The sequence below is a fragment of the Martes martes genome (assembly GCF_963455335.1).
Source record: "Martes martes genome assembly, chromosome: 10".
Classification (NCBI taxonomy): Eukaryota; Metazoa; Chordata; class Mammalia; order Carnivora; family Mustelidae; genus Martes; species Martes martes.
In genome coordinates this window covers 63,198,812-63,224,771 of record NC_137898.1, presented here as the reverse complement: position 1 = coordinate 63,224,771, position 25,960 = coordinate 63,198,812, and the positions used below count along the sequence as shown (strand labels likewise).

Sequence of the window (25,960 nt, the reverse complement as noted above, 5' to 3'; positions counted from 1 at the left end):
GAAATTGAGAATTGGATGCCCAACTAACTGGACCACCCAAGAGCCCTTGATATGGTTATGTTAATATCAAATTAAGTAGACCTTAAGACAGTAAGTATCACTACAGATAAAGAGTGTCATATGATGCTTAAAGGGCCAATTCATCAACAAAAATATAACAACTCCAAATCTGTATACTGTTAGTAAAGGACCTACAGAATATAAAGACAAAAATAACAGAACTAAGGGGAGAAATAGACACCACCACCATAGCTGGAAATCTTAACAATTCTCTTTCAGTAATTGATAGAACATACAGACAAGAAAATCCTTAAGGAAATGGAAGATTTGAACAGCACTATCAATTTTGTCCTAATAGATATTTCTGGGTTACTACACACAGCAACTGCAGAACACATATATTTTCATGAATACATGGAACATTCACTAAGACAGACTAAAAGGCCATAATTTAAATCTCAGTAAATTTCAAAGAAATTAAATAATACAGAATATGTTACCTGACAAAATAGATTTAATTGTTTACAATAAGATATTTAGAAAAGCCACAAAATAATTGGAAATTGAACAAAGTATTTTTAACCAAAGGACAAGAGAAAAAATATATCAAAATTTGTGGAATACAACCAAATATACTTAGAGGGATATTTATCACTTTAAATATTTATAGAAAAAAATGGCCTAAAATCAATGGTCTAAACTCCACTTTAAAAAGCTAGAAAAGGAGTGCCTGAGTGGCTCAGTTGTTAAGCATCTGTCTTCAGCTCAGCTCATGATCCCAGGGTCCTGGGATCAAGCCCGGCGTCAGGCTGCCTGCTCAGCGGGAAGCCTCCTCCCTCTCCCACTCCCCCTGCTTGTATTCCCTCGCTTGCTGAGTCTCTCTCTGTCATATAAATAAATAAAATATTTAAAAATAATTTTAAAAAGCTTGAAAAGCAAATCATATCCAAAGTAAGTAGAAGACAGAAAATAATGGATATATGTGTACAGATTAATGAAATGGGAACTAATTCAGAAAATCAACAAGGTCAAAACTTGATTTTTTGTTGTCGTTTTAAAGATTTTATTTATTTGACAGAGAGAGAGAGTGAGAGAGGGAACACAAGCAGAGGAAGTGCAAGAGAGAGAAACAGGCTTCCCACTGAGCAGGGAGCTGGATGAGGAGTCTGGTCCCAGGGCACTGGGATCATGACCTGAGCCGAAGGCAGACACTTAACAACTGAGCCACCAAGGTACCCCAAAACTTGATTCTTTGAAAAGATTAATAAAATTGATAAAACCTTTGAAAGAGATAAGGAAAAAAAAGAGAAGACATAAATCATAAATATCAAGAATTAAGGGGACATCACTACAGATCCTACAGATATTAGAATAAGAAAAAAATACTGGGAACAGCTTTACACTAATAAGCATGACAGATGAAATGGACAAATTCCTTGAGCAACACAATTTATAAAAAATACTTAAGAAATAGAAAATCTGAGTAGTCCTATGGCTGTTAGAAATTTAATTTATAATTTATTTTTTAAAAAGATCTATTTACTTGAGAGAGAGAGTGTGCATGAGCAGGGGGAGGGGTAGGAGGAGGGGTAGAGAGAATCCTCAAGCAGACTCCCTGCGAAGCAGGTAGCTGGATGCCCAGGGCTCCATCCCAGGACCCTGGGATCATGACCAGAGTAGAAATCAAGAGTTGGCCACTTAATTGACAGCCACCAACACACCCCCAATTTATAATTTAAAACCTTTCTAGGTTTTAAAGAAAAAATTCTAGGCACATGACTTCTTTGGTGAATTTCCTTTTAAATATTTAATGAAAATCCTCAAGAAAACATTAACAAATCCAAGGTTAGCTCAACACTGAAAAATCAATGTAGTTCACTATAAACAAGAAAAAAGCATGTAAATTATCTCAACTGATGCACAAAAAGCATTTAACCAAGTTAATGTATTTATGATCTAAAAAAATTCAGCATGGGCATCTCAGTTAAGCATCTGTCTTGGGCTCAGGTCATGATCTCAGGGTCCTGGGATCAAGCCTTGCTTCGGGCTCCATGCTCAGCAGAGAGCCTGCTTCTTCCTCTCCCTCTGCTGCTCCTCCTGCTTGTGCTCCTTCACTCTCTCTGCCTCTCTTTCAAATAAATAAAATCTTAAAAAACAAAAACAAAAAACCTCAGCAAATGAAACTAGAAGGGAATGTTCTTTAGATAAAAGATATCTAAGAAAAATCTACTGCTAAACATAAAATACGATTTCCCCTAAATACTGAAATAATGGGCATTAGCTAGACATTTATTTCCTTATTTTCTCTTGGATATGTCCATTCCTCTCCATCACCACTGCCACTACCCTGGTTTATGCTGCCATTACTTCTTGTTTGGACTATTGCAGTAACTTTCTAATTGGTCCCCATAAAACCACTGTAGCTTTCCAATTATGCATTCTTCAAACTGTAGCCAGAGCAATTTTTTCAAAACACAAATCCATTCATGTAACCCCTCCTTAAGAGCATTCCGTGACTTCTCAATGCCCTTAACAATAAATGCCAAACTCCTTAACATGGTCTGTAAGTTCCCAGATTCCTCTGCAGCCTCACTGCATACCACTTTCTTCATGTTCTCTGTCATGCATGGCCTTCTATCAGTTCTTCAACTATAACATGTTTTCTCTCACCATTGTTAAGATAAAACAAAAATCTACAGACTGGGAGAAGATATTTGCACAATCACATATCCAACAAAGGACTTTATCCAGAATACATAAAGAACTCTCAAAACACAATACAAAAACAATCCAATTTTAAAAAGTAGGTGAAGTAGGGGACTTGGGTGGCTCAGTTGGTTAAGTGGCAACCTTTGGCTCAGGTCATGGTCCCAGGGTCCCGGAATCAAGCCCCATATCGGGTTCCCTGCTCAGCAGAGAGCCTGCTTGTCCCTCTCCCTCTGCCTGCTGCTCTGCCTACTTGTGCTCTCTGTCAAATAAATAAAAACCTTTCTAAAATTTTTTTTAAAAATAGGTGAAGTATTTGAACACACACTTTGCCAAAGAAGATACATGGATGGCTATGAAGAATATGAAAAGTCACTCAATATCATAAATCACCATGGACATTTTAAAACCATAATGAGATATCAAATGCTAGTGAAGATATGAATTAGATCTATCCTACATAGCCAGTGGAAGCATAAAGTATAAAGCTAACTCTGGAAAACAGCTGAGCATTTTCTCAAACAGACATTTATCATAGTCACACACAAATCCCCCCCCAAAATATTTATCACACAACTCAGCACATTCACACAAAAATATGTATAGAATGTGTACAGCAGCTTTTTTGGAGAAAGGAGAGATTAAGTTTTTTATTTCCTAGACTTTGAAGTTGCCTTTTCCACTGTATACTTTCCCCCTGTTTTATTGAGATATAAATGATGTACATGGGGCGTCTGGGTGGCTCAGTGGGTTAAGGCCTCTGCTTTCGGCTCAGATCATGATCCCAGGGTCCTGGGATCGAGCCCCGCATCGGGCTTTCTGCTCAGCAGGGAGTCTGCTTCCTCCTCTCTCTCTGCCTGCTTCTCTGCCTACTTGTGATCTCTGTCTGTCAAATGAATAAATAAAAACCTAAAAAAAAAAATGATGTACAGCATCATGTAAGTTTAAGGTATGCAGCATAAAAAACTAACTTAACATATTACTATAATGTTTAGTTAATATCCATCATCTCATATAGATACAAAAAAAGGGGAAAAAAAACTTTTTTTCCTTGTCATGAAACTCGAGACTTACTCTCCTGACAACTTCCACATATATCACACAGCAGCGTTAGCTACAGCCATTCAAAGCAGTCTTATTTGCAGAAGTCCCATGGAAACAACCCAAATCTTCACCAACTGGTGAGAGGATAAACAGATTGTGTCATAATCCAACAATGGAATACTACTCAGCAATAAAAAAGAATCAAATTATTGATACAACAACAGGAGAGAATCTAAAATGTATTATACTATATGAAAAAAGCAAGTCTCAAAAGACTACATATTGTATGATCTCATTAATATGACAAGTAAATATAACGTGTATTATCAGGTCAATTGGCAAAATATTAATAATATCTGTATATTTAATTGTATCAACACTTATTTCCTGATTTTGATCACTGTATTGTGATTACATAGGAGAATGTCCTTGATTTTTGAGAACTTCATACAAGTACATAGGGTAAAAGAATATAAGACCTATAATAGTTCAGAAAAAATATCTATTGATAGAATGATAAAAAAGTATGATAATATGTTAACATTTGGATCTGGGTAAAAATGAGAACTCTTTTCACTATTCTTATAACTTTTCTGTAAGTCTGAAATTATTTTAAAATAAATAGTTTTTTTAAAGTATATAGTATAGGCAGGATATAGATTAGCCAGAAGAGACCACATACAGGCACAAATACATACTCCCGCTGCCTCATTTGGTTAGCCAAGGAAACAAAACTTAAAAGAGCCAGGTGGCTACACCAAGCACGAGCAAATGCAGCATATCTTTACTGGCTTTCTCCATGGCTCTTGATTCCTTATGGAGTGTGCAAGTGCTGCCAACATTTTTCACCCAGTCAGTGAATGTTCCAGAGCTGAGAACAAAAAGCCAGTCTCTCTCACTAATACACTTTTATATTCAGACTTAACGTCATTAGCATCTTCCTAAGGAACTCACACTTAACACTGTATAAGCCTAGGTTTACAGGACTATCAAAGAGCGTTCTAAGTTGGAACACCCGCATGTCAGAGTGAACCAAACTGATCAGCAGTTAGGGGTATGTTCCTCCTTTTGGAAGACAATGCAGAGCTAGTGTCCAGGTGGCTCTGAACAGTACCTCTGGCTCCAGCTTTACTGTTCTCCATGAAGATCAGAGGAGAATGGGGGAGGACAGATCCTTTTTCTGGAAAGTTATTTCGATTCATAAGTGTTTAAAAGGCAAAATAAAGGGGGTATTTTTTCACGTGATTACAACGATTGGTTCTTAAAGCAATGTAAGAGGATTAGATTAGATGCCTTTTTAGTTCAGTGGGTCTGTGATCAATCCTAGAACCACCCTGAGCTGCAGTTATGCTATACAGAACTTAAAATATTTTTCTGGGGCTATGACCAAGGTAAATATTTAATAGAATTACAAATCAGGATTTCACCTTCCTTAAGTAAATGCACTTAACTGAAATATCAAAAGATTGCTTCATCTAACAAAGAATTGCATCTTCTTTGAGGAGCGTCATGATTGACAGACAATAAGAGCTCACATTCTAGTATAAGGAAACAAGACACTGCTCAAAATCAAGCGAAAGGTCAGAAAGAGTGCAAAACCATAATCCTTGGGAGATTCAGAGACTGAAGACAGCCGCAGCCCATCAGAGACGCTAGATCAATGGAACTCAAGTGACAAATCTGGCTGCTGCGTGCTAGACTGCAGGCCCACGGTGTCACATACAGAGCAGTGAAGAGAAGTCTGCAACAGCCTGTAGATCCAGGCACTGGCGGGTGATTACTCACAGCCTCGTGCAGAGGCCTGTGATTGGAGCATCAGGCTGTTATTGAGGTGTCCTCCACCTGTCACCAGCTCCTCCTCCGCTTCTTCCAATCCCTTGGGGCAAACCACTAAGGCTCTCTTCCCTGCGTGAGTGTCTGGTTCTGTTCCTCTTCTTTAAGAGGCTTTCCGTCACACCATGTGAGGTTGTAAAAGCTTACTGTTTTTTTCTCGAGGGAAGACTATTAATTGTGGGAAAATGTCCAGCTAATAATAACGTTCATTATCCCAGCTAAACAACAAAGTGGCATCTTAGATGGCTGGGACATCTCCTCCTATTTTATGTTAAATTTGAAGAGAAAACATTCCTGAATTACCTTTCAAGGAAGCATTTCCTTCTGCTCAAATAAGCGGTTAGTGGCAATGCTGTTATCTGGCTGTGTTGCTGATAAAAGCAGATTCTGTGAGTGAAGGTTATAGGATCTCTGGTATCTGTCCCCCGTGGACACTGCCTGACTCACATTCTCATTATCGCTTGCCTGAATTAAGAGCCTCCTAAACGATCTTCCTGTCTCTGCCAGCGCAGAGGCATATTTGCGTTTTGTGTTTTGTTTTTGGTTCTGGTGACAGAGGCCACACTTGCAATCTGGCAAAGCCTACGGCCCCCTTCTCAAAATAAAATTTTAAAATGCACAGTATCAAATATATAGAACTGCAAAGACAACAGATTTTATACAACTAAAAAGACTGAAATATTAAAAACAGATATGTGATCTAGTAATATGCCTCTTTATTAGAAGAGTGGAAATATTTTCCAAAACCTCGTTAGCAGACTTGCCCTCACATCTCCTAGTGGCAAGTGGCAGACTGCTAGTTGTTCTTTCAAAATCCATTCTGCCTCTACTCTGGCTCATATGGCCCCCCAGCTAGAGACTCTATTTTCTGTTCTCCCTTGCAATTAGCTATGGCAATGTGATATGCTATAACCAATATAAACTTCAGTGGAATATGAGCAAAAGAATGTATGTATGTATCTGGATGTGTATTTGCTTATTTTTTTTTAATACAGAACAGATAAACTATAAACTAATAAAAATAGACACTGACCTACTGGAATGAAGTAGGTATGGGATAGAAAAAACAGGAAAAGGAGTAGACTTTCCTAAGTGTACCTTGCTAAATTGTTTTGACTTCTGAACCATATACATATTTTATATATTCAAAAAAAATTAAATCAACAAAGACAGGAAGTAGGGGGACACTTAAGACAGCATGCCAACAGAATCAATGACATCAATTATATCCAACTGATGATACAACAAAAAGAAAAGATAAATGAAGTTAACTTTTTAAGTGTTCTGACTGTACGCCTAAATGGGATGTGTTCCAAGTACGAAAATACCTATAAAGATCTTGAATTTTGGGGCGCCTCAGTGGCTCAGTGAGTTAAAGCCTCTGCCTTCCTCTTGGGTCATGATCTCAGGGTCCTGGGATCAAGCCCCGCATCGGGCTCTCTGCTCAGCAGGGAGCCTGCTTCCTCCTCTCTCTCTGCCTGCCTCTCTGCCTACTTGTGATCTCTGTCAAATAAATAAATGAAATCTTAAAAAAAAAATAAAGATCTTGAATTTTATTTTGTGATCTTGATGTTGGTAGTGGTATTGGCGTAGTGATTTCAAAACTGTTTTGTGTATATAGTAGAACACACCAAATAAGTAATTATATTGATAGATTTTGGAACTCAGGTTCTCTGTGGGAGAAGAAAGGCACAGATATGGAATGGGGGAATAAAAGAATCTTGAGGTGCTGGATTAAACTGGAGGTATCATTATAAACTCTTTTACACACACACACACACACACACACACACACACACACACACGGCTCTGTAAACTGAAAGGGTATAGATGGAGTGACTTCTCAGTAACAATGGGCACACCTAATATCCAGCTCTTGATTTCTAGATGCCATTCTTCACTAAAAGGAACCGGGGCTCCTTGAAGAAATAGCTGAATCCAGGGATAATATATCTTACTATCCCAGAAAACAAGGCAGTGGTAAAAAAACTGATGGGAACATATCAAAAGAACACTGGCCTGGGGCGCCTGAGTGGCTCAGATGGTTGAGCATCTGCCTTCAGCTCGGGTCATGATCCCAGAGTCCTGGGATGGAGCCCTGCATCAGGCTCCCTGCTCAGCAGGGAGTCTGCTTCTCACTCTCCCTCTCCTACTCCCTCCGCTTGTGCTCTCTCGCTCTCTGTGTCAAATAAATAAATAAAATCTTAAAATCATAAAAAAAGAAGAACACTGGCCAAGTGTGGGACAATTTTAACCTCAAAAATATTACAAATCGCAGTGGATTAAAACATTATCTTATTCTGCTTAAGTGGCTGTAACAAATGGTCACAAACTGGGTAGCTTATAAACAGTAGGAATTTATTTCTTACAGTTCTGGAGGCTAGAAATCCATGATCATGGATTGAGTCTTGGTGAAGTCCTTCCTCCTGGTTCAGAGACGATGCCTTTTCTGTTCTCATGTGGTGGAAGAGATCTTTCTGCAGACTCTTTTCTTTTCTTTTTTTTTTTTTTTTGAAGGTCAAGCAAAGCTTTATTTCGCACCAATGCAGCCTCTTTTCTAAGGCACTAATCCCATTCATGAGGGCTACACCTTCATGACTTAAGCACTCAAAGTCCCCACCTTCTGAAACCATCATCTTTAGGTGTTAGGATTTCAACAAATGGATTTTGGGAAGGCACACACATTCAGAACATAGCATACATTAAATTTTAAAAGATAGTATGAGCCCATAGTAATACTAAAAATGGTGGGAGTGGCCAAAGGAAAGCTCTTCCTTATGTAAGAATCCAGCTAATGAATGTGAAGGAATGACAGAATCACCATAATTTTGTAACCATTAATTTAGTAAAGTCAGGCAAGGATCAGTGGTCAATGCTAAAACCACTGGCTAAAAAGGTTGCTGTGGAACAAGATATTATAAAGTTTCAAACTATTACGCTACAGAGTACTAACTGATTACAAATGGAAAAATGTACCTTTACCACCATCTAACCCACATGATCAAACATAACCTCATCAGTAACTGGGCAAACTGACTTTACATTGCCCCCAGATATGATACATTGAAGACACAACGACCTGGGAAGCATTCATGTCAAAAATGATTAACTTGCATCTAATGATGGTAGAAAAAAATCGGACAAATATAAATTGTAGGCTGTTCTACAAAACAACTGGCCTAGATCCTTCAAAAATACCCATGTGATAAAAGAGGGAAAAATGGGGAGCAACTCATTTTTGATTAACAAACTAAAGAAACATGACAACAGCAACAAAACGAAAAAGTAACATCACAACAAAATGCAATGCGTGACCCTTGACTATATCTTGAATTGATGAGGAAAGTTATAAAACATATTATTTTAGGGGCACCTGGGTGGCTCAGCGGGTTAAAGCCTCTGCCTTCGGCTTGGGTCATGATCCCAGGGTGCTGGGATCGAGCCCCACATCAGGCTCTCTGCTCAGCAGGGAGCCTGCTTCCTCCTCTCTCTGCCTGTCTCTCTGCCTACTTGTGATCTCTGTCAAATTAAGTAAATAAAAATCTTTTGGAAAAAAAAAAAAACATATTATTTTAGGGGCCCCTGAGTGGTTCAGTGGGTTAGGCCTCTGCCTTCGGCTCAGGTCACGATCTCCGGGTCCTGGGATCGAGCCCGGCATCAGGCTCTCTGCTCGGCAGGGAGCCTGCTTCCCCCTCTCTCTCTGCCTGCCTCTCTGCCTGCATGTGATCTCTCTCTCTGTGTTAAATAAATAAATAAAATCTTTTTTAAAAATATTATTTTATTGGAACAATTATTATAATTTGACTATGGAGTTGATGTTACATAATATTATATCAATGCTGAGTTCCTTGAGTATAATTTTATGATTTTGTCTGGCAGAAGGCTTTGTTTTAGTAGATACATGCTGCAGTGTTTAGGGTTCATAGAAGTATGAAGTGTCACAATGTAACACTTTCAAATGATTCAGCAAAAATGTCATTGAAAAAGGGAGAGGGAGTGGGGTAGTGTGTATGCCAGAGAAAGACAAAGTAAATTTGGCAGAATGTTAACAATTGGTGAGTGCAGGTTGATGGTATACAAGTGCTTATTTTTTTATGCAGGTTTGAAAATTTTCAAAATTTAAAAAAAGGAGAAGAGGTTCAACCTAGAAGCAGCTCAGCATAGGCCTTCTGTTGTCAACTAGGTTTACAAGGTGAATGGGAAAACAAAAGCAAAAGCAAACAAATCCAAGTGCTGAAAGGGTTAGGAATAGCTCAGCTCAGCTGTCTTTCCTTAGGTAGCATTACCCTGAGCACCAGACCCTCTGGTGTTGTCAATTCTACAACTTTCTGAGAACTATGTTCTACTTTATACCTATTGCCTATATTATATATAAAAGTAAAACCACAAAACCAACAAAAGTTCTAGAGGACATTTTGGGGACTTCAGGGAAATTTGAAGATAGACTATATACTAGATAATGTTATTGTACCAAAGATAATCTTATTTATGATAATGATATTGTAGTTATGTAGGAGAATGTTCATGTTCTTGGGAAAGAAATGCTGAAATATGATATCTAACATTTACACTGAAATGATTCAGGGGTGGGGGGAAGTGTGTGTGTGTGTGTGTGTGTGTGTGTGTTTAGAGAAGAAAATAAAGTAATTGTTGTACTTGAGATTATTACATTAAGAGTATAGGGGAGGGATACCTGGGTAGCTCAGAAAACATCTGCCTTCGGCTTGAGTTGTGCTGGGATCGAGTCCTGAATCAGGCTCCCAGCTTGGCAGGGAGCCTGCTTCTCCCTCTGCCCCTACCCCTGCTTATGCTTGTTCTCTATTTCTCTCTCTTTCTGACAAATAAATAAATAAAATCTTTTTTTAAAAAGGGTGTAGGGGAGGGGCGCCTGGGTGGCTCAGTGGGTTAGGGCCTCTGCCTTCGGCTCAGGTCATGATCCCGGCGTTCTGGGATCGAGCCCCATGTCGGGCTCTCTGCTCAGCGGAGAGCCTGCTTCTCTCTCTGCCTGCCTCTCTGCCTACTTGTGATCTCTCTCTCTGTCAAATAAATAAATAAATAAAAACCTTTTAAAAAAAAAGGGTGTAGGGGAATTTACTGTGCTATTCATATAGGTGTTGTGTAGGTCATACAGTTTTCAACATTAGAAGTTGGAGTAAAGTTTCCTTTAGTTGCCCTTGGGTAACTGGTTTGGCTTTCTGCCCCCCCCCTTTTTATTTATTTTTGGAGAGAAAGTGGGGAAGGGGCAGAAGGGGCGGGAGAGAGACAAGTGGACTCCACACTGAGTGCAGAACCTGACTTGAGGCTCAAACTCAGAACCCTGAGATCATGACTTGAGCTGAAACCAAGAGTGGGATGCATAACAAACTGAGCCATCCAGGCACCCCAGTTTGGCTTTCTTTTAATTTTAAACTTGTTATATTTTCCTTCTTGACTCCTTTCACCCTAACAAAAGAATATATACATGAATGACCCATGTATGTTTACACATAGAAAAGTCTTCTCCTGTAAGACAATTATTACTTCAGGATAGAAATGAGCAAAGACAGTATGAGATAGTAGAAAAGTATGGGCTTTAGAGTAGGACTCAGGTTCAAATCCTAGTTCCAAAAATGATTAGTTGTGTGATCCTGGAAAAGCTGTATTTGACTACATACATAATAGTTGTTTAATGACTGGTAGAGTTTTGGGAGGAGGTAGTAGTATTTAGTATTATTTAACAATAGTATTTAGTATTGTTATTTTAAGGACACTAGTTGAAGACAATACATTTTCTTGATATTTCCATTATGTAATCATGATAAAATCTGCCATATATATATATATTTTAATATTTTTTATTTTATTTTATTTTTTTAATTAAAAAAATTTTTTTTAGGATTTTATTTATTTGCCAGAGAGAGAGTACACACAAGCAGGCAGAGAGGCAGGCAGAGGCAGCGAGAGAAGCAGGCTCCCTGCAGAGTAAGGAACCCGATGCAGGACTCCAGACCAGGACCCTGGGATCGTGACCTGAGCCCAGGGCAGCGGCTTAACCAACTGAGCCACCCAGGCGTCCCGAATATTTTTTATTTTAAAGAGAGAGAGAGCACAAGTAGGAAGGGCAGGGAGAGGAAGAAAGAATCCCACGCAGACTCTGCACCAAGCCTGGAGCTCGAAGTAGGGCTCAATTCCACAACCCCAAGATCATGACCCCAGCCAAAACCAAGAGCTGGACCCTCAACTGACCGTACCACCTAGACAAATCTTCCCCTTTTAAACTAATTAAAAAGGAATCACAATGTGGGGCACTTGGATGGCTCACTCGGTTAAACATCCAACTCTTGGTTTTGGTTCAGGTGGCGATCTCAGGGATGGGGGCTTGAGCCCCAAGCAGGGCTCCTTGCTCAGCACTGAGTTTGCTTGTCCTTCTCCCTTCCACTCTTCCTCCCCCCATGCCCCTCTTCCCTTTCCTTCCCTCTGCTTGAGCTCACACTCTCTCTCTCTCTCTCTCTCTCAAATAAATAAATAAAATCTTAAAAAAAAAAAAGGAATTACAATGTGATTCCTCAGAGGGAACGTCGCAAAGAATAAAAAAGAAATGTTTAATAATATCTATAATGACAAATGCAGCAAATATTGAGATCCCAGTTTGCAGGCACTGTGCTAAAATGCATAACTCTTGCCGTTAGGGAGTTCACCACTTAATGAGGGAAACAGATAAATACTCATTAAAATACAGGTGGGGGCACCTGGGTGGCTCAGTGGGTTAAGCCTCCGCCTTTGGCTCAGGTCAAGATCTCAGGGTCCTAGGATTGAGCCCCGCATCTGGCTTCGCAGGGAGCCTGCTTCTCCCCCTGCCCCCCTCTCTGCCTGCCTCTATGCCTACTTGTGATCTCTGTCAAATAAATAAATAAAATCTTAAAAAAAAATACAGGTGGACTATACAAAGTGCTAGAGTAGAGGCACAAAGTATTACAGAAATAACAAGAAGAGAGCAGCTTGTTCTCACAAGGATTATCAGGAAGTGCTACATAGAGGAGATAATACAAAGGCTAAGAATTGAAGGACATGTAAGATTTCATCAGGTATAAAGGGAAGAAGGTAATTTCAAGTAAATGAAATGGTTTTAGCAAAAGTACAAAGGAATGAAAGATCATGGTAAGTTTGTAAGGGAGTTAGTATTTGGTATGGAATGACTAGGTCTTTAGGTGTGTTATAAAATATAGGAGATGTGGATTGAAAGGAAATTTTGGAAGTGTATCACTATAAAAAATGAAGTATCTACTATGTAACAGGCACTGTGGTAGAAGCTTTACAAAGATGAACATATTTAGTATTCAAAGCAACCCCCTTAAGTATATTATTTTCCAGGTCCCACCCGCAAAAGATTCTGATTGAGTAGTTTGGGAGAATGAGGGAGATAAAGAACATGCATTTTAAACAAGCACTCTAGGTGATTGTGATGCAAGAGATTCATGAATGACACTGAGAAATACTGACTGAGAGAAAAGAATGAATTTGCATGAAGGCAAGTTGCATACATTTAAAAAATTTATTCTTCCCAACCCATGACATACTCTTACATCAACCTATGACAAACAGACATTATTCTTCTCCTTTTATAGACAACTAAACTGAGGCACAGAAAGGCTAAATAACTTGTTTAAGGTTACCCAGCTAAAATGTGACAGTGCCGGGACTTACGAACCTAAATGTCTACTACATATCTCTATCTAGAAGCCCTAATATAAATTCAGGTTCAGCATACACCATTTTCTCTACTCAGCCTTTGCTCTAAACACAAACACATTTATTCCTGCTCTGATATACCCAATCTCAATGAACAGCACCACCATGTACCCAGTTATCCATGCTAGAATTCTCCCTCGCCTGCTAAATCCAACAAATCGCCTTATCCTGTCAATTTCACCTTCTTAATAGTTTTCAACAGTCTCATTTCCACCCACACTACTACTGACTTAACAATAACAGCTCCATTTATTGCCTACATCCCATCTAGCACACTTTAATCCTTAGATCAGCCCTGTGAAGTAGGCTGTCTCCATTATGTCAGTGAAGACTCCATGGCCTTTGAGTCCATGTCCGTCTGCCTCTATCTAGGTGAGCTATAGATCAACACCTCGGTTTTTCCTCTATCTCTCCCAGCTCTTATCCCAACTAGAACCTCCAGTCTTCTAGACTACCTCCTCTTGCTTATCCTACTGACAAATAAAACTTTATTTTTTTAAAGATTTTATTTATTATTTGACAGAAAGAGAGGGAACACAAGAAGGGGGAAGGGGAGAGGGAGAAGCAGGCTTCCCGAGGAGCAGGAAGCCTTATACGGGGCTCGATCCCAGGACGCTGGAATCATGACCTGAGCCAAGGCAGAGGCCCAACAACTGAGCCATCCAGGCACCCTGACAAATAAAACTTTAAATTTCAAAATTGAATTTATGGCAACCCTTTCCTATCTTCCTATTATCATCAATGGTACCTCCTCAGTTTTATAGGGTTTTTTAGTTTTACAGTTTTTTATAGTTTCAGTTTTATAGTTTTTAAGCTTAAAGTTTATAAGAGGAATGATGATATAGTAGGAAGGAATGGGAAATCAAGTTAGAATGTGACCTGGGTTTGCTATTTGATTTCACATTTTTTTTAGCTCTGTGTCTATGCAAGTTATATAACTTCTCTGTCCTTAATTTTCCTTAAATAAAGGTTGAGGTTAATAGTGATATTAATTCATACAGTCCTATTTGGGAAAAGCACACTATATAGTGTTAAATCCATTTCTGAGGAGGAAAAAAATCTCTTCAATGTGGCACACTCATAAATTAGTACTCCAATATATCTTACAGCCATAATCTGGATAATCTTTGTCAGACATATCAGTCTCCTGCATAAATATCTCAAGTGACTATGCCTTGTCCACTGAAAAAGGTATAAACTCAACACTGCAGACATCTGTGAACCATACTACTGCCTACGTCTTACACTCTGGCTTCACTCTATAAAATAATCCAGTGGAGTCATTTGGTTCAAAAGCCTTATGTCTTCTTATTCCTCAGCCTTCTCTCATTCTGCCCCTTCTATATCTCAATCCTTTAACCAATCCAATATATTCCTTTAAGATCAAGGTTAGTAACTAACAAGCAACTAGATGCCTGGACCAAAATGATGAGAGCATGTGGTTCAAAACCAAGGCATGAACAGAAAGCATGTGCTGAAATTCTCTTCTTCTGTGGAGCCCAGTTATGTAGGTATGACTGTTTACTATGCAGATTTATGTAGGTGTGATTGTTTATAATGTGATAAACTATTACACTTGAGAAAAGTTTCTTTAAACAAAATGCCTACAAATGCTGGATAAAAATAAATATCCCTTGAAATGCTTAGCTGAGCTTGCAAAGGAAAGGGAAATTCCCAGAGGCCAAAGTGAAGAGACAGTTGAAAATCAGAATGATCAACTGATACTGAAGTAACAGCACTTGCCATTCTTACAGTCTTTTTCTTTTTTAATTTTTAATGAGAAATTTTATCTATGTCCCATAGAATGTGATACTCTAGAAGTATAAAATCATTTTGTTTACAAATTGTATACATTTGGAGTTATAGTAAACTATTCGTATGCTAAGGTTTTCAATATTCAACTATTTTTTCATTTGTGTACAGAGGTTTGTTTCAGGGGTACAGGTCTGTGATTCATCAGTTTTACACAAAACCCAGTGCTCACCACAACACATACCCTCCCCAATGTTCATCACCCAGCCACCCCAGCCCTCCCACTCCCCCTCCATTCCAGCAACCCTCAGTTTCTTTACTGAGATTAAGAGTCTCTTATGGTTTGTCTCCCTTTCTGGTTTCATCTTGTTTCATTTTTAACTCTCTTCCCCTATGATCCTCTCTGCCTTGTTTCTTAAATTCTGCATATCAGGGAGATCATATGATAATTGTCTTTCTCCAACTGACTTATTTCACTCAGCATGATACCCTCTAGTTCCATCCACATTGTTGCAAATGGCAAGATTTTGTATTTTTGATGGTTGTGTAATATTCCATTATATATATATGTATATATATTCCATTATATATATACACACACATACACACACACAATGGAATATTATATATATACATATATATACGTATATGTATGTATATATATATGTGTGTGTGTATATATATATATACCACATCCTTTACTCATTTATCTCTTGATGGACGTCTGGACTCTTTCCATAGTTTGGGGATTGTGAACATCGCTGCTATAAACATGGGGGTGCAGGTGCCCCTTAGGATCACGACATTTGTATCTTTGGGAGTAAATACCCAGTAGTGCAATTGCTGGGTTATAGGGTAGCTCTATTTTCAACTTTTTGAGGAACCTCCATAGTGTTTTCCAGAGTGGCTGCACCAGCTTGCATTCCCACTAACAGTTTAGGAAGGTTCCCCTTTCTCCTCATCCTTGCCAACATCTGTCATTTCCTGACTTGTTAATTTAAGAGACACTCTTGAGACTAGGAGGTAAGCCTTAAGCAAGGCGGGACATTGGAAATGTGACACCCCTCCCAAATGTGCAGAGTGCCCTTCTTAAACCCATCTTCAATAAAAGAATTGGCAAAAAAAAATCCAGGAAAAGGACAAAGAAAGCTCTCTGTCTCAGCCAGCTGGGGCTCTGTGTTGGGGGAAAATGTGTCCCTTGAGAATTTATAATCACAAACTTGCCTACACATTACTTTGGGGTTCAAATATACACTATCAGCATGATCTGGGAAGTTCCCAGTCAGGAAATAACTAATAGTTGTCCCAGATTGAAAGTAATGTAGGATGCCATGAAGAAACAAATATAAGTCTTTGACAGGACAAATGTCAAAAAGGACATAGACCATTCAGGATTCCCACAGATAAAAAATTATTGTCAACCTAGAACACCCAGAAAAATTAGAATTAATAAATGAGAACCTTTTCAGACAAACAAAAATGGGAGAGACTTTATCAAAAGATCCTCACTAAAGGAATTTGCAAGGATAGCAATTAAAAAAAAAGAAAGAAAAAAAAGAAAGAAATCGATTTACAATTGATCCAAATTGCAAGAAGGAGTGATAAGCAAGGAAACTGTGGATAAATATAAGCATGTGGATAAATATAAGCAAACATTGATTGTATATACAATACAAAAATCAATTGTATATACAATACAAAAATATACATGTGGATAAATATAAGCAAACATTGATTGTAATGATTAAAAAACAAAGTATCTTAATTAAATAAGAAAATAAAATTTCTACTTTTAAAGGAACTAAATTATTGGATAACAATAATGTGTAAGATGGAAAGGAAGTGATGAGAGGAAAGTGTACTAAGGTAAAGATAAAAATTAATTTTAGACCTTAAGGTGTTATTAGAATGAACTACATGAAATTCCTAAATTCAACTCTTTATTTAGAAAATATTGTTAATTTCATGTGGTTCAACCTAACATATCACGATTTTAAAGATAATTACTGAGAAAATAGAAATAAAAAGCACAGCTTACAAAAGAATAGAGAAAAGTGAAATAACACCTCAATACAAAAAAAAGTGGACAAGAGGTGATACCATTAATATAAAAGTTTGAATATAAAGAACAATGCAAAATATGGGTTGTGGCTACAGACAGATATTTGAAAAGTATAAAGGAAATTCAGGACACTGCTAGGAGTGGAGAGAAAGAGATCAAATTTCTAAGATTTTATTTTTAAAACTGGAATATGAGCACACAGGTCTATTATTCTTCACAATTTGCAATGAATTAAACTTATTATGTTTAATAATACAATTTTTAAAGCCATAAATTTTTTAAAGCCATTTAGTTACAAAGACAAAAAAAAAAAAAAACGAAAAAAACCCTAATACGTAGTGTTTTCCAGTTTCTGTGGTGTAAACATTCCCACAATATCTGAGATACCAATGTGACATCACTGAAAGCAGAGTTAAAAAGAGATGTACAGTAGCATATATATAGTATTTTCACCATACAGGTAACAGTGGATATAAATAATTTCAAAAGCATAGAATATAGTAAAGTAATTAGGAATAATGAATTTTAAATATATTACATAGGTCTTAAATGATTTACTTGAGTAAATTATACAATTTAGTTTTTAATAATGGCTCTGTCTAAAAACTGGCTTACAGAATTCCTGAAAATTTAACAATCAATTCTCACAAGCCAGTGAAAGCCATGACCAGCACACCACTGTGTAAGTATGAATCCAAAACAGTTTTGTTCGTTTGTTCTTCCTTCTTCTTTCTTCCTTCCTTCCTTTCTTTCCCTCTTTCTAAGGTTTTATTTATTTATCTATTTGAGAGAGAGAGAGAGAAAGAGAGAACAAGCAGGGGCAGTGGCAGGCAGAGAGAAAGGAAGAAGCAGGCTCCCTGCTGAACAGAGAACCTAATTTGGGGCTTGATTCCAGGAACCCAGGATCATGACCTGAGCAAAAGGCAGACCCTTAACCAACTGATTTCAGGTACCCCTGAAACAGTTATTTCTGAGTGATATCAGAGAAAATGTTGTGAAGAACCTCTAAAAATCCTTTTCTTCATAAAAGCAATGAGAATAATGGAAGAAGTATAAAAATAAACGTACTCTGTTGTGTGGAAGTTAACAAAGGTTTCCAGGAATTCGGGGTGTGTTGATTAAAAAAAAAAATCACTGAGAAGTGAACTTTGCCTAATTTTAACTTGCCCTATTCCAGTCTACTCCATCCCCAGTTCTGTAGTAGCCTTGAAAAGCAACAACCACAGTCACAGTGAAAACTACCTGTCTGGAAGTCACACAACATGGAATAATGGATAGAAACTCCCTCAAACCTCCATTCCCAGAGAACTGTCATTATTTGACTAGTCTGATGGTTCTCTGGACAGCCCAACTTGTAGACTGTCTTTATTTGATCTGACTTGGAGTTTGCCACGTAATCTCTTTCCCCACCGCCACCTCCAAAGAAGTTTGTCCCAAACTATTAGAGACAAATTTTTAAGAATGCAGTTGCTTGATGCATTAGACAATAGAGCAAACAAGAGGTCAACTGAAAAACTCAAAAGGGAAAATTGGGAAATAAGATATCCACAGAGGGCTTTGAAAAGCTCTGATATGAACCCTAGTACTGAAATGGCAATATACATCCAGGATTGTGCTCATGCTCAGGAATAACATGACAAGGCCCTAAGGTCACCGCTCTGACTGACCTACATACATACATAACCAAGAAATAGGCAGAATTTTAAACAGCCCGGCTAAGTGTTGACTACATAGCCCAAATTGCATACAGAGTCCCTTGGCAAACACTGGGAACACCTACTGGCTGCAGGCATATAAAGAAACCTCTGTCTAATCATTATTCTAGGAAACCGTATTCAAAGAACTAATGGAAAGTATGAGGACAGTATCTTAAAAAATAGACTATCAATAGTTAGAAATTATTTTTTAAAGGATAAAATAGAAATTCTGGAGTTGAAAAGTACGGTAACCAAGTGAAAATTTCACTAAAAAGCCTCAATAGTAGGTAAGAATCAGCAAAACTGAAAAATACATCAACTGAGACTAGCAATTAGAGAAAAAAGGGAAAGAGAAGAAAATGAACAAAGCCTCAGACACCTGAGGGACTATCATTTAACATACAATATACTCATAATGGGTATTACAGGAGAGGAGAGACAGAGGGGCAGAAAGGATATTTGAAGAATGACTGAAAATTCCCCAAATCTGATGAAAAACAATGTACACATCCACAAAGTTCAATATATTCAAAGTAGGATAAATTCAAAGTGATTCATGTGTAGACACATCACAGTGAAATTGTCAAAAGCAAAAGACAAAGAATTTTGAAAGCAGCAAGAGAGAAATGACTTGTCAAGTCAAGGAACCTTTAATAGTTGTTTCTCATTAGTAACCAATGAAGCCCAAAAAGTGGGATGACATATTCAAAGTGCTAAAAGAAAAAGAATTCTATTTTTTTTTAAAGATTTTATTTATTTATTTGACAGTCAGAGATCACAAGTAAGCAGAGAGGCAGGGAGGGGTGGGTGGGGAAGCAGGCTCCCCTCTGAGCAGAGAGCCCGATGGATGCGGGGCTTGATCCCTGGACCCTGGGATCATGGCCTGAGCTGAAGGCAGAGGCTTAACCCACTGAGCTACCCAGGCACCCCAAGAACAAGAATTTTAATCAAGAATTATATATCAAGCAAAATTATCTTTCAAAACTGAAGGATCAACTTCTATCATTACAGCATGAAGAGCTCCATGACCTGCTCCAAAATGAAAATTATTAAAAGAAACAAAAACTAAAAAAACCTACAAAAACCAAATTTTACACCCACCCCGATCAAAAAATAAAAAATTAAAAAATTTTATCATAGGAACAAACAGCAAATGAAGAAACATCTCTTCGGGAAAATTTATAAATATTTGGTAGGAAAGGTGAGTATTTGTGGTTTTTCAGAAAGACTGCTGCCTGACACCCCACCCCCACCCGCCCTGCAACCCTGCTCCAAGCTTAGTGAGGTGGACACTCCACTCCAGACTGCTATGGCCAAGAACACAGAATTGTTTCCCCTCTCAGCTACCAGCTGGAAGGTTTTGTTCCTGGGAAAAACAGGACTTAGGCATTTTTCATCCTGCCCCCAGCTGTCTGTGGCTGAGACTAAGTCCTAAGTGAATGTGGTCAAGAACCAGGGGCTCTCTTCTTTCACCCAACCTCTACCTTGGGCATGGCACAATGAGAATCCTGGAGAAGTATAATATAAGGGAAATGCAAGTTCAAACCACAATTAGATAACATTTCACTACCACCAAGATGATATATAATAAAAACAAAACAAATAATACCAAGTGTCAGTGAGGAGAGATTTAGAAAAATTGGAACCTTCATAATTCCTACAATCTAAAATGTAAAACAGTGCATTTGCTTTGGAAAAAAACTTGGCAGTTCCTCAAAAGATTAAATCTAGACTTGTCATATGACCAGCATTTCCAATCCTAGGTGTATACCTAAGAGAACTGAATGATTCTATTCATAATAAAAGTCTAGAACAAGCACATCTATAGCAACAGAAAGTAGATTAGGGGAGCCTGGCTGGCTCAGTTGGAAGAGCATGCAACTCTTGATCTCAGGTTTTTAGTTTGAGCCTCACATTGGGTGTAGAGATTACTTAAAAAAATAAAATCTTAAAAAAAGAAAAGTAGATTAGTAGTTGCAGGAGTTGGCGGGAGAGAAGAAAGGGAAGAAAGGTGAGTAGCTGCTTATGATTATGAGTTTTCCTTTTGAGGTGGTAAGTGTATTCTGGAATTAGCACTGGTAACTACTACACAAGTTTATGCCAATAAAAAGTCCATTGAATTGCATACTTTAAAAGGGTGAGGTAGGGGCACTTGAGTGCCTCAGTTAAATGCCTGCTTTCAGCTCAGGTCATGATCCTGGAGTCTCTAGAGGGAGCCCACATGGGGCTACCTGCTCAGTGGAGAGTCTGCTTCTCCCTCTCCCTCTGTCCCTTCCCCTGCTTGTGCTTGTTTGCTCTCTGGCTCACTCTCTCTCTCAAATAAATAAATAAACAAAATCTTTGAAAAAAAAATAATAGAGTGAGTTAATGGTATGTGCATTATATTGAGAGAGAGAGAGAGAGAGAGAGAGAGAGAGAGATACTGAGGAATAGTTACTCTTCACTTGGTCATTATGGCTTAGGACCTTTGAAATCACTTGGTCAGCCTTATGCAGTGTTAACCAAACACTAACAGCTTACCTCAGTTCCTGTTTCTCTCCAATCCCAAGCCCGACTTCCCCCTGGCCACACTTTGCAGTCCTTATAGGTTTTAGTAGAGCCTTGTACTTTCATTTGCCCCCATGATAGGGAAGCAATTTCGGGAGAGGACATAAGGAACTTAACTGAACTCTGAAATTAAAAGAAAAATATGTTATGAAGTAAGATTGAAACAACTCCAAAATACAGGAGCTATAGTATACACAAAAATGTCTTTTAAAATATAATACTATATACAAAATGCAGTAAACCCTGGTCCCCTATGAGTTAAGAAGCGTCTTTGTCATTTTTGTGGTTGTGACTTCTCTAGAGGTCTAAAAAGTAAAATGTTAACTCTTGAGAGCCTGAATCATTTAACTATGGAAACTAGATACTACACTACTTCTCAGACTCTGGAAGAAATTCTTGATATTTTGAGAGATAAAATTAAAAGATTTACTTCAGCATGATGGAGTGAGGAGGTTGACACATCGTTTCTCCAAAAAGCAAGTATAAAGCTAGATAAACCTTTCAAAATAATAACTTGATACTCTAGAAATAATAATAAAGGCATACTACAAGCTGAGAAGCCCTTCTTTATGAAAACCACTGAATTTTGGAGGACAGTAACATGGCATGTTGTTCCTGCCTGGGATTACTGTCATGCCCTCAATCAGTTCAGCTGGCACAGAGGTTCAACTTGGTTAAGGCAGGATATGAAAATCAACAATACTCTCGTTGCTTTGGCCAGAGGAGGCTTGATTGATTTAGAGCCTTATATGTTAAATTGTTGATCTCAGCGACAAACAAATATGGATGGCAGGTGGCTCTGCTTCATTGCTATTGTGGGCCTGTTTGGGGCAAGCGATGGATTTGCAGAGCAGGCAGGGATTTAACAGGAATTTCTCAGAGCTGACATAGCCATAGGGGGCTTGATGAGCTTTCCACATATCCAGAGTGGATCAAATGCTGTGAGTGTATGTATCAAAGGCAAAAACCAAGGAGGTCTAAATCATGCAAACGTTCTAGCCCATGGAGCCAAAAGCACATGCAAAATTGAGAAGCAAGATGGCTCAAGAGGACTTAGAACAATGTAAAAGCCAGGCAAGAAATGGAAACAGTCTCAACATTGCAGAGAGAGAGATCACAAGTAGGCAGAGAGGCAGGCAGAGAGAGAGAGAGAGAGAGAGAGAGAGAGGAGGAAGCAGGCTCTCTGCTGAGCAGAGACCCCGATGTGGGACTTGATCTCAAGACCCTGAGATCATGTGGCTTAACCCACTGAGCCACCCAGGCACCCGAGAGTGAAAGTCTTATTGGCTTAAGGTGTTTGATCACAATCTTTCTTTGACTGAACACTAAGTGATACAGACACAGAGGAGACTCCTAGGAAACCAAGCTTAAAAAAAAAACAAGAATAGAAATTAAAGGGGTGCCTGGCTCATTTGGAAGAGCATGCAACTCTCGATCTCAGGGTCATAAGTTCAAGCCCCATGTTAGGTATAGAGATTACTAAAAAATAGATGGGAGAAAATGAATGAATGAATAAAATAATAATGATAATAATAAACTTTAAAAAATGAATAAAAATTAAAAACAGATCCTGGTGGTCACACATTGCATGGGAGATAGAAATCACAGATTTAGTCTAGGCAAGTGACTAAGTACAAAGAATAACATGCAGGGGGGGAGAAGACATACAAATAACTAATTTTTTTAATATGAAGTAACTTTTAAAAAGTCGTATAAAGGAAGTATAAAGAGTTGTTATGGGTGCTGAGAAAGACCTGTGTTAGTCTTCTAAAGCTTCCGTAACAAAATATGGCAGACTGAGTGGCTTAAAAAAACAGAAATTTTCTCAGTCTGGAGGCTAGAAGTCCAAGATCAAGGTACCAGCAGGATGTCTGGTGAGACCTCTCTTCCTGGCTTGCAGATGGATTCCTCCTTGCTTTTTTTTTTCTTTTTTCTTTTCTTTTTCTTTTTCTTTCTTTCTTTTCTTTTTTTTTTTTTTTAACACATGGCCTTTTCTCAGTGCATTATCACTCTTGGTGTCTTTCTTGGTCTTTTGTCGGGGGCAGGTGAGGGGGCGGTTAAATTCCTAATTCAATCTTTTTTACTAGTTATAATTCTATCCAGATTTTCTTGAGTTTCAACAGTTTCTGTTGTTCTAGAAATTTGTTAATTTCCTTTAGATTATCTAATTGGTAGGCATACAGTAATTTATAATGTTCCTTTATAATCCTTTTTAAAATTACTATAGATAGTTATGTCCCCTTGTTCCTATCAGATTTTAGTTACTTGACTTTTCTATTTTCATCTTGGCCTGTCTAGCTAAAGATGTGTCAAATTTGTGGTTATTTTCAAAGTATCAATTTTTGGATTTGTTGCTTTTCTCTATCTTTCTACTCTCTATTTCATTAATATCTATGCTTATCTTTATTATGTCCTTCCATTTATCTTGTGTTTACTTTGCTTTCTTCCCGTTTTTTAAAAAAGATTTTATATATTTGAGAGAGAGAGAGAGAGAGGAAGAGCAGGGGGGAGAGGGAGAAGCAGGCTCCCCGCTGAGCACGGAGTTCAATGTGGGGCTCGATCACGGGACCCTGAGATCATGACCTGAGCTGAAGGCAGAGGCATAACCAACTGAGCCACCAGGCACACCAATGAATAAACCTCAAACAGAAAAAGTTAAAAAAACAAAATGTGCTCTTAAGAGATTACTCTGGAGAGAATCACTGAGAACAGTTTTGTATACATTTTTCTAGAGTTTTATATAAAGCATTTTAGACTTTCCCATATTCTGAGTTTGTACCTTTCTTCTGCCTGGAACGCTGCTTCCCTAAATCTTCCTATGGCTCTCTTTCTGACTCAGTTAAGTGTCCTCTCAAAAGTTGGGTCCTTAGAGGGTATTATGCTTAGTGAAATAAGTCAAACAGAGAAAGACAATTATCATATGATCTCCCTGATATGAGGTGGTTGAGAGGCAACATGGGAGGTTTGGGGGGGTAGGAAAGGAATAAATGAAACAAGATGGGATCGGGAGGGAGACAAACCATAAGAGACTCTTAATCTCACAAAACAAACTGAGGGTTGCCGGCGGGGAGGGGAGTAGGGAGAGGGTGGTTGGGTTATGGACATCGGGGAAGGTATGTGCTACAGTGAGTGCTGCAAAGTGTGTAAACCTTGTGATTCACAGACCTGTACCCCTGGGGCTAATAATACATTATATGATAATAAAAAAATAAAAAAAATTTTTTTTAAAAGTTGGGTCCTCAGAGTGAACTTTCCTCACTGTCCTATCTAGAATAGCCTCCCGATATTACTCTTTAATCCACTGCACACTTTATTTTTCTTCAGAATGTTTACCATGTGAAATTATATATTCTTTGCCAGTCTTTTCCATTTGACTATAAGATCTGTGAGAGCAGGAATTGCTTCTGCTTTATTCACTATTGTATCCCCAGGAGCTAGAATGATGCTTAGCGCATACAATAGGCACTTCTTGTATGTATGTTGAATGAATAAATTAGTTACTATTTTAGGTAGAATACAGTACTTTCATGTGATTTTCCCAAAAAGTTAATTTTTGTTTGCTAGATAGCTTCACAAATACACAAAAAGAGAGAAAATAATATGAGCCTTCAGGTCTTCTTCGTCCAGCTTCAATGGTTACCAGCTTTTTTCCATTCTTAAATTTTGATGCGTTTTCCTCCACTTTTGGGGGGTAGGGCAAATCTGAAGCAGCATATCATTTCATTTGTGAATACTTTTTTTTTTTCAATTTGTGAATACTTAATTATCTATGTTTAGCAAATAAGGGCTTATTTTAGGACTTTAAAATAAACACGACAATCTTTAATAGCATATAATACCTGGTCCATGTTCAGTTTTCACTGATTATCTTTTTAAAAAAGATTTATTTAGGGGTGCCTGGGCGGCTCTGTCATTAAGCATTTGCCTTTGGCTCAGGTCATCCCAGGGTCCTGAAATTGAGCCCCGGATTGGGCTCCCTCCTCAGCAGAAAGCCTGCTTAACCCTCTCCCACTCCCAGTTTATGTTCTCTCTCTCATTTTGTCTCTCTGTCAAATAAATAAATAAAATCTTACTTTTAATTTCTATTTTTCTATTTTTTATTTCTATTTTTATCTTATATTCATTTAAAAAGATTAATTTATTTATTTTTAGAGAGAGAGCACATGTGTGCGTGCATGTGTGCAGACGCTTAACCGACTGACCACCCAGGTGCCTCACTTTTTTTCAGTTTTTTGAAGATGGAAAGTTATGCTATTTTTTTTTAAAGATTTTATTTATTTATTTGACAGAGAGAGATCACAGTAGACAGAGAAGCAGGCAGAGAGAGAGAGAGGGAAGCAGGCTCCCTGCTGAGCAGAGAGCCCGATGCGGGACTCGATTCCAGGACCCTGAGATCATGACCTGAGCCAAAGGCAGTGGCTTAACCCACTGAGCCACCCAGGTGCCCATGCTATCTTTTTTAATACAATTCTTCTTTTAAAATATAAGTATTTATATACAGGTGCATATTTCTCTTTAAGGAGTGCTTTAGGTGCATCCCCTATGTTTTAATATTTAATGTTTCAGTTTTATCTAAGAGTATTTTTTAATT

At 38.1% G+C, this 25,960-nt stretch overlaps 1 protein-coding gene across 1 annotated transcript in view; it reads right to left on the bottom strand.

Moving 5' to 3' along the window:
• Positions 1–25,960, bottom strand: part of AAMDC (adipogenesis associated Mth938 domain containing) — a 40,374-nt gene that overhangs the window by 5,825 nt on the left and 8,589 nt on the right. Inside the window, exon 2 of the mRNA XM_080817824.1 lies at positions 21,343–21,492. Coding sequence (XP_080673950.1) covers positions 21,343–21,474 — 132 coding nt within the window. The 5' untranslated portion in view covers positions 21,475–21,492. The remainder of the gene's footprint in view (positions 1–21,342; positions 21,493–25,960) is intronic.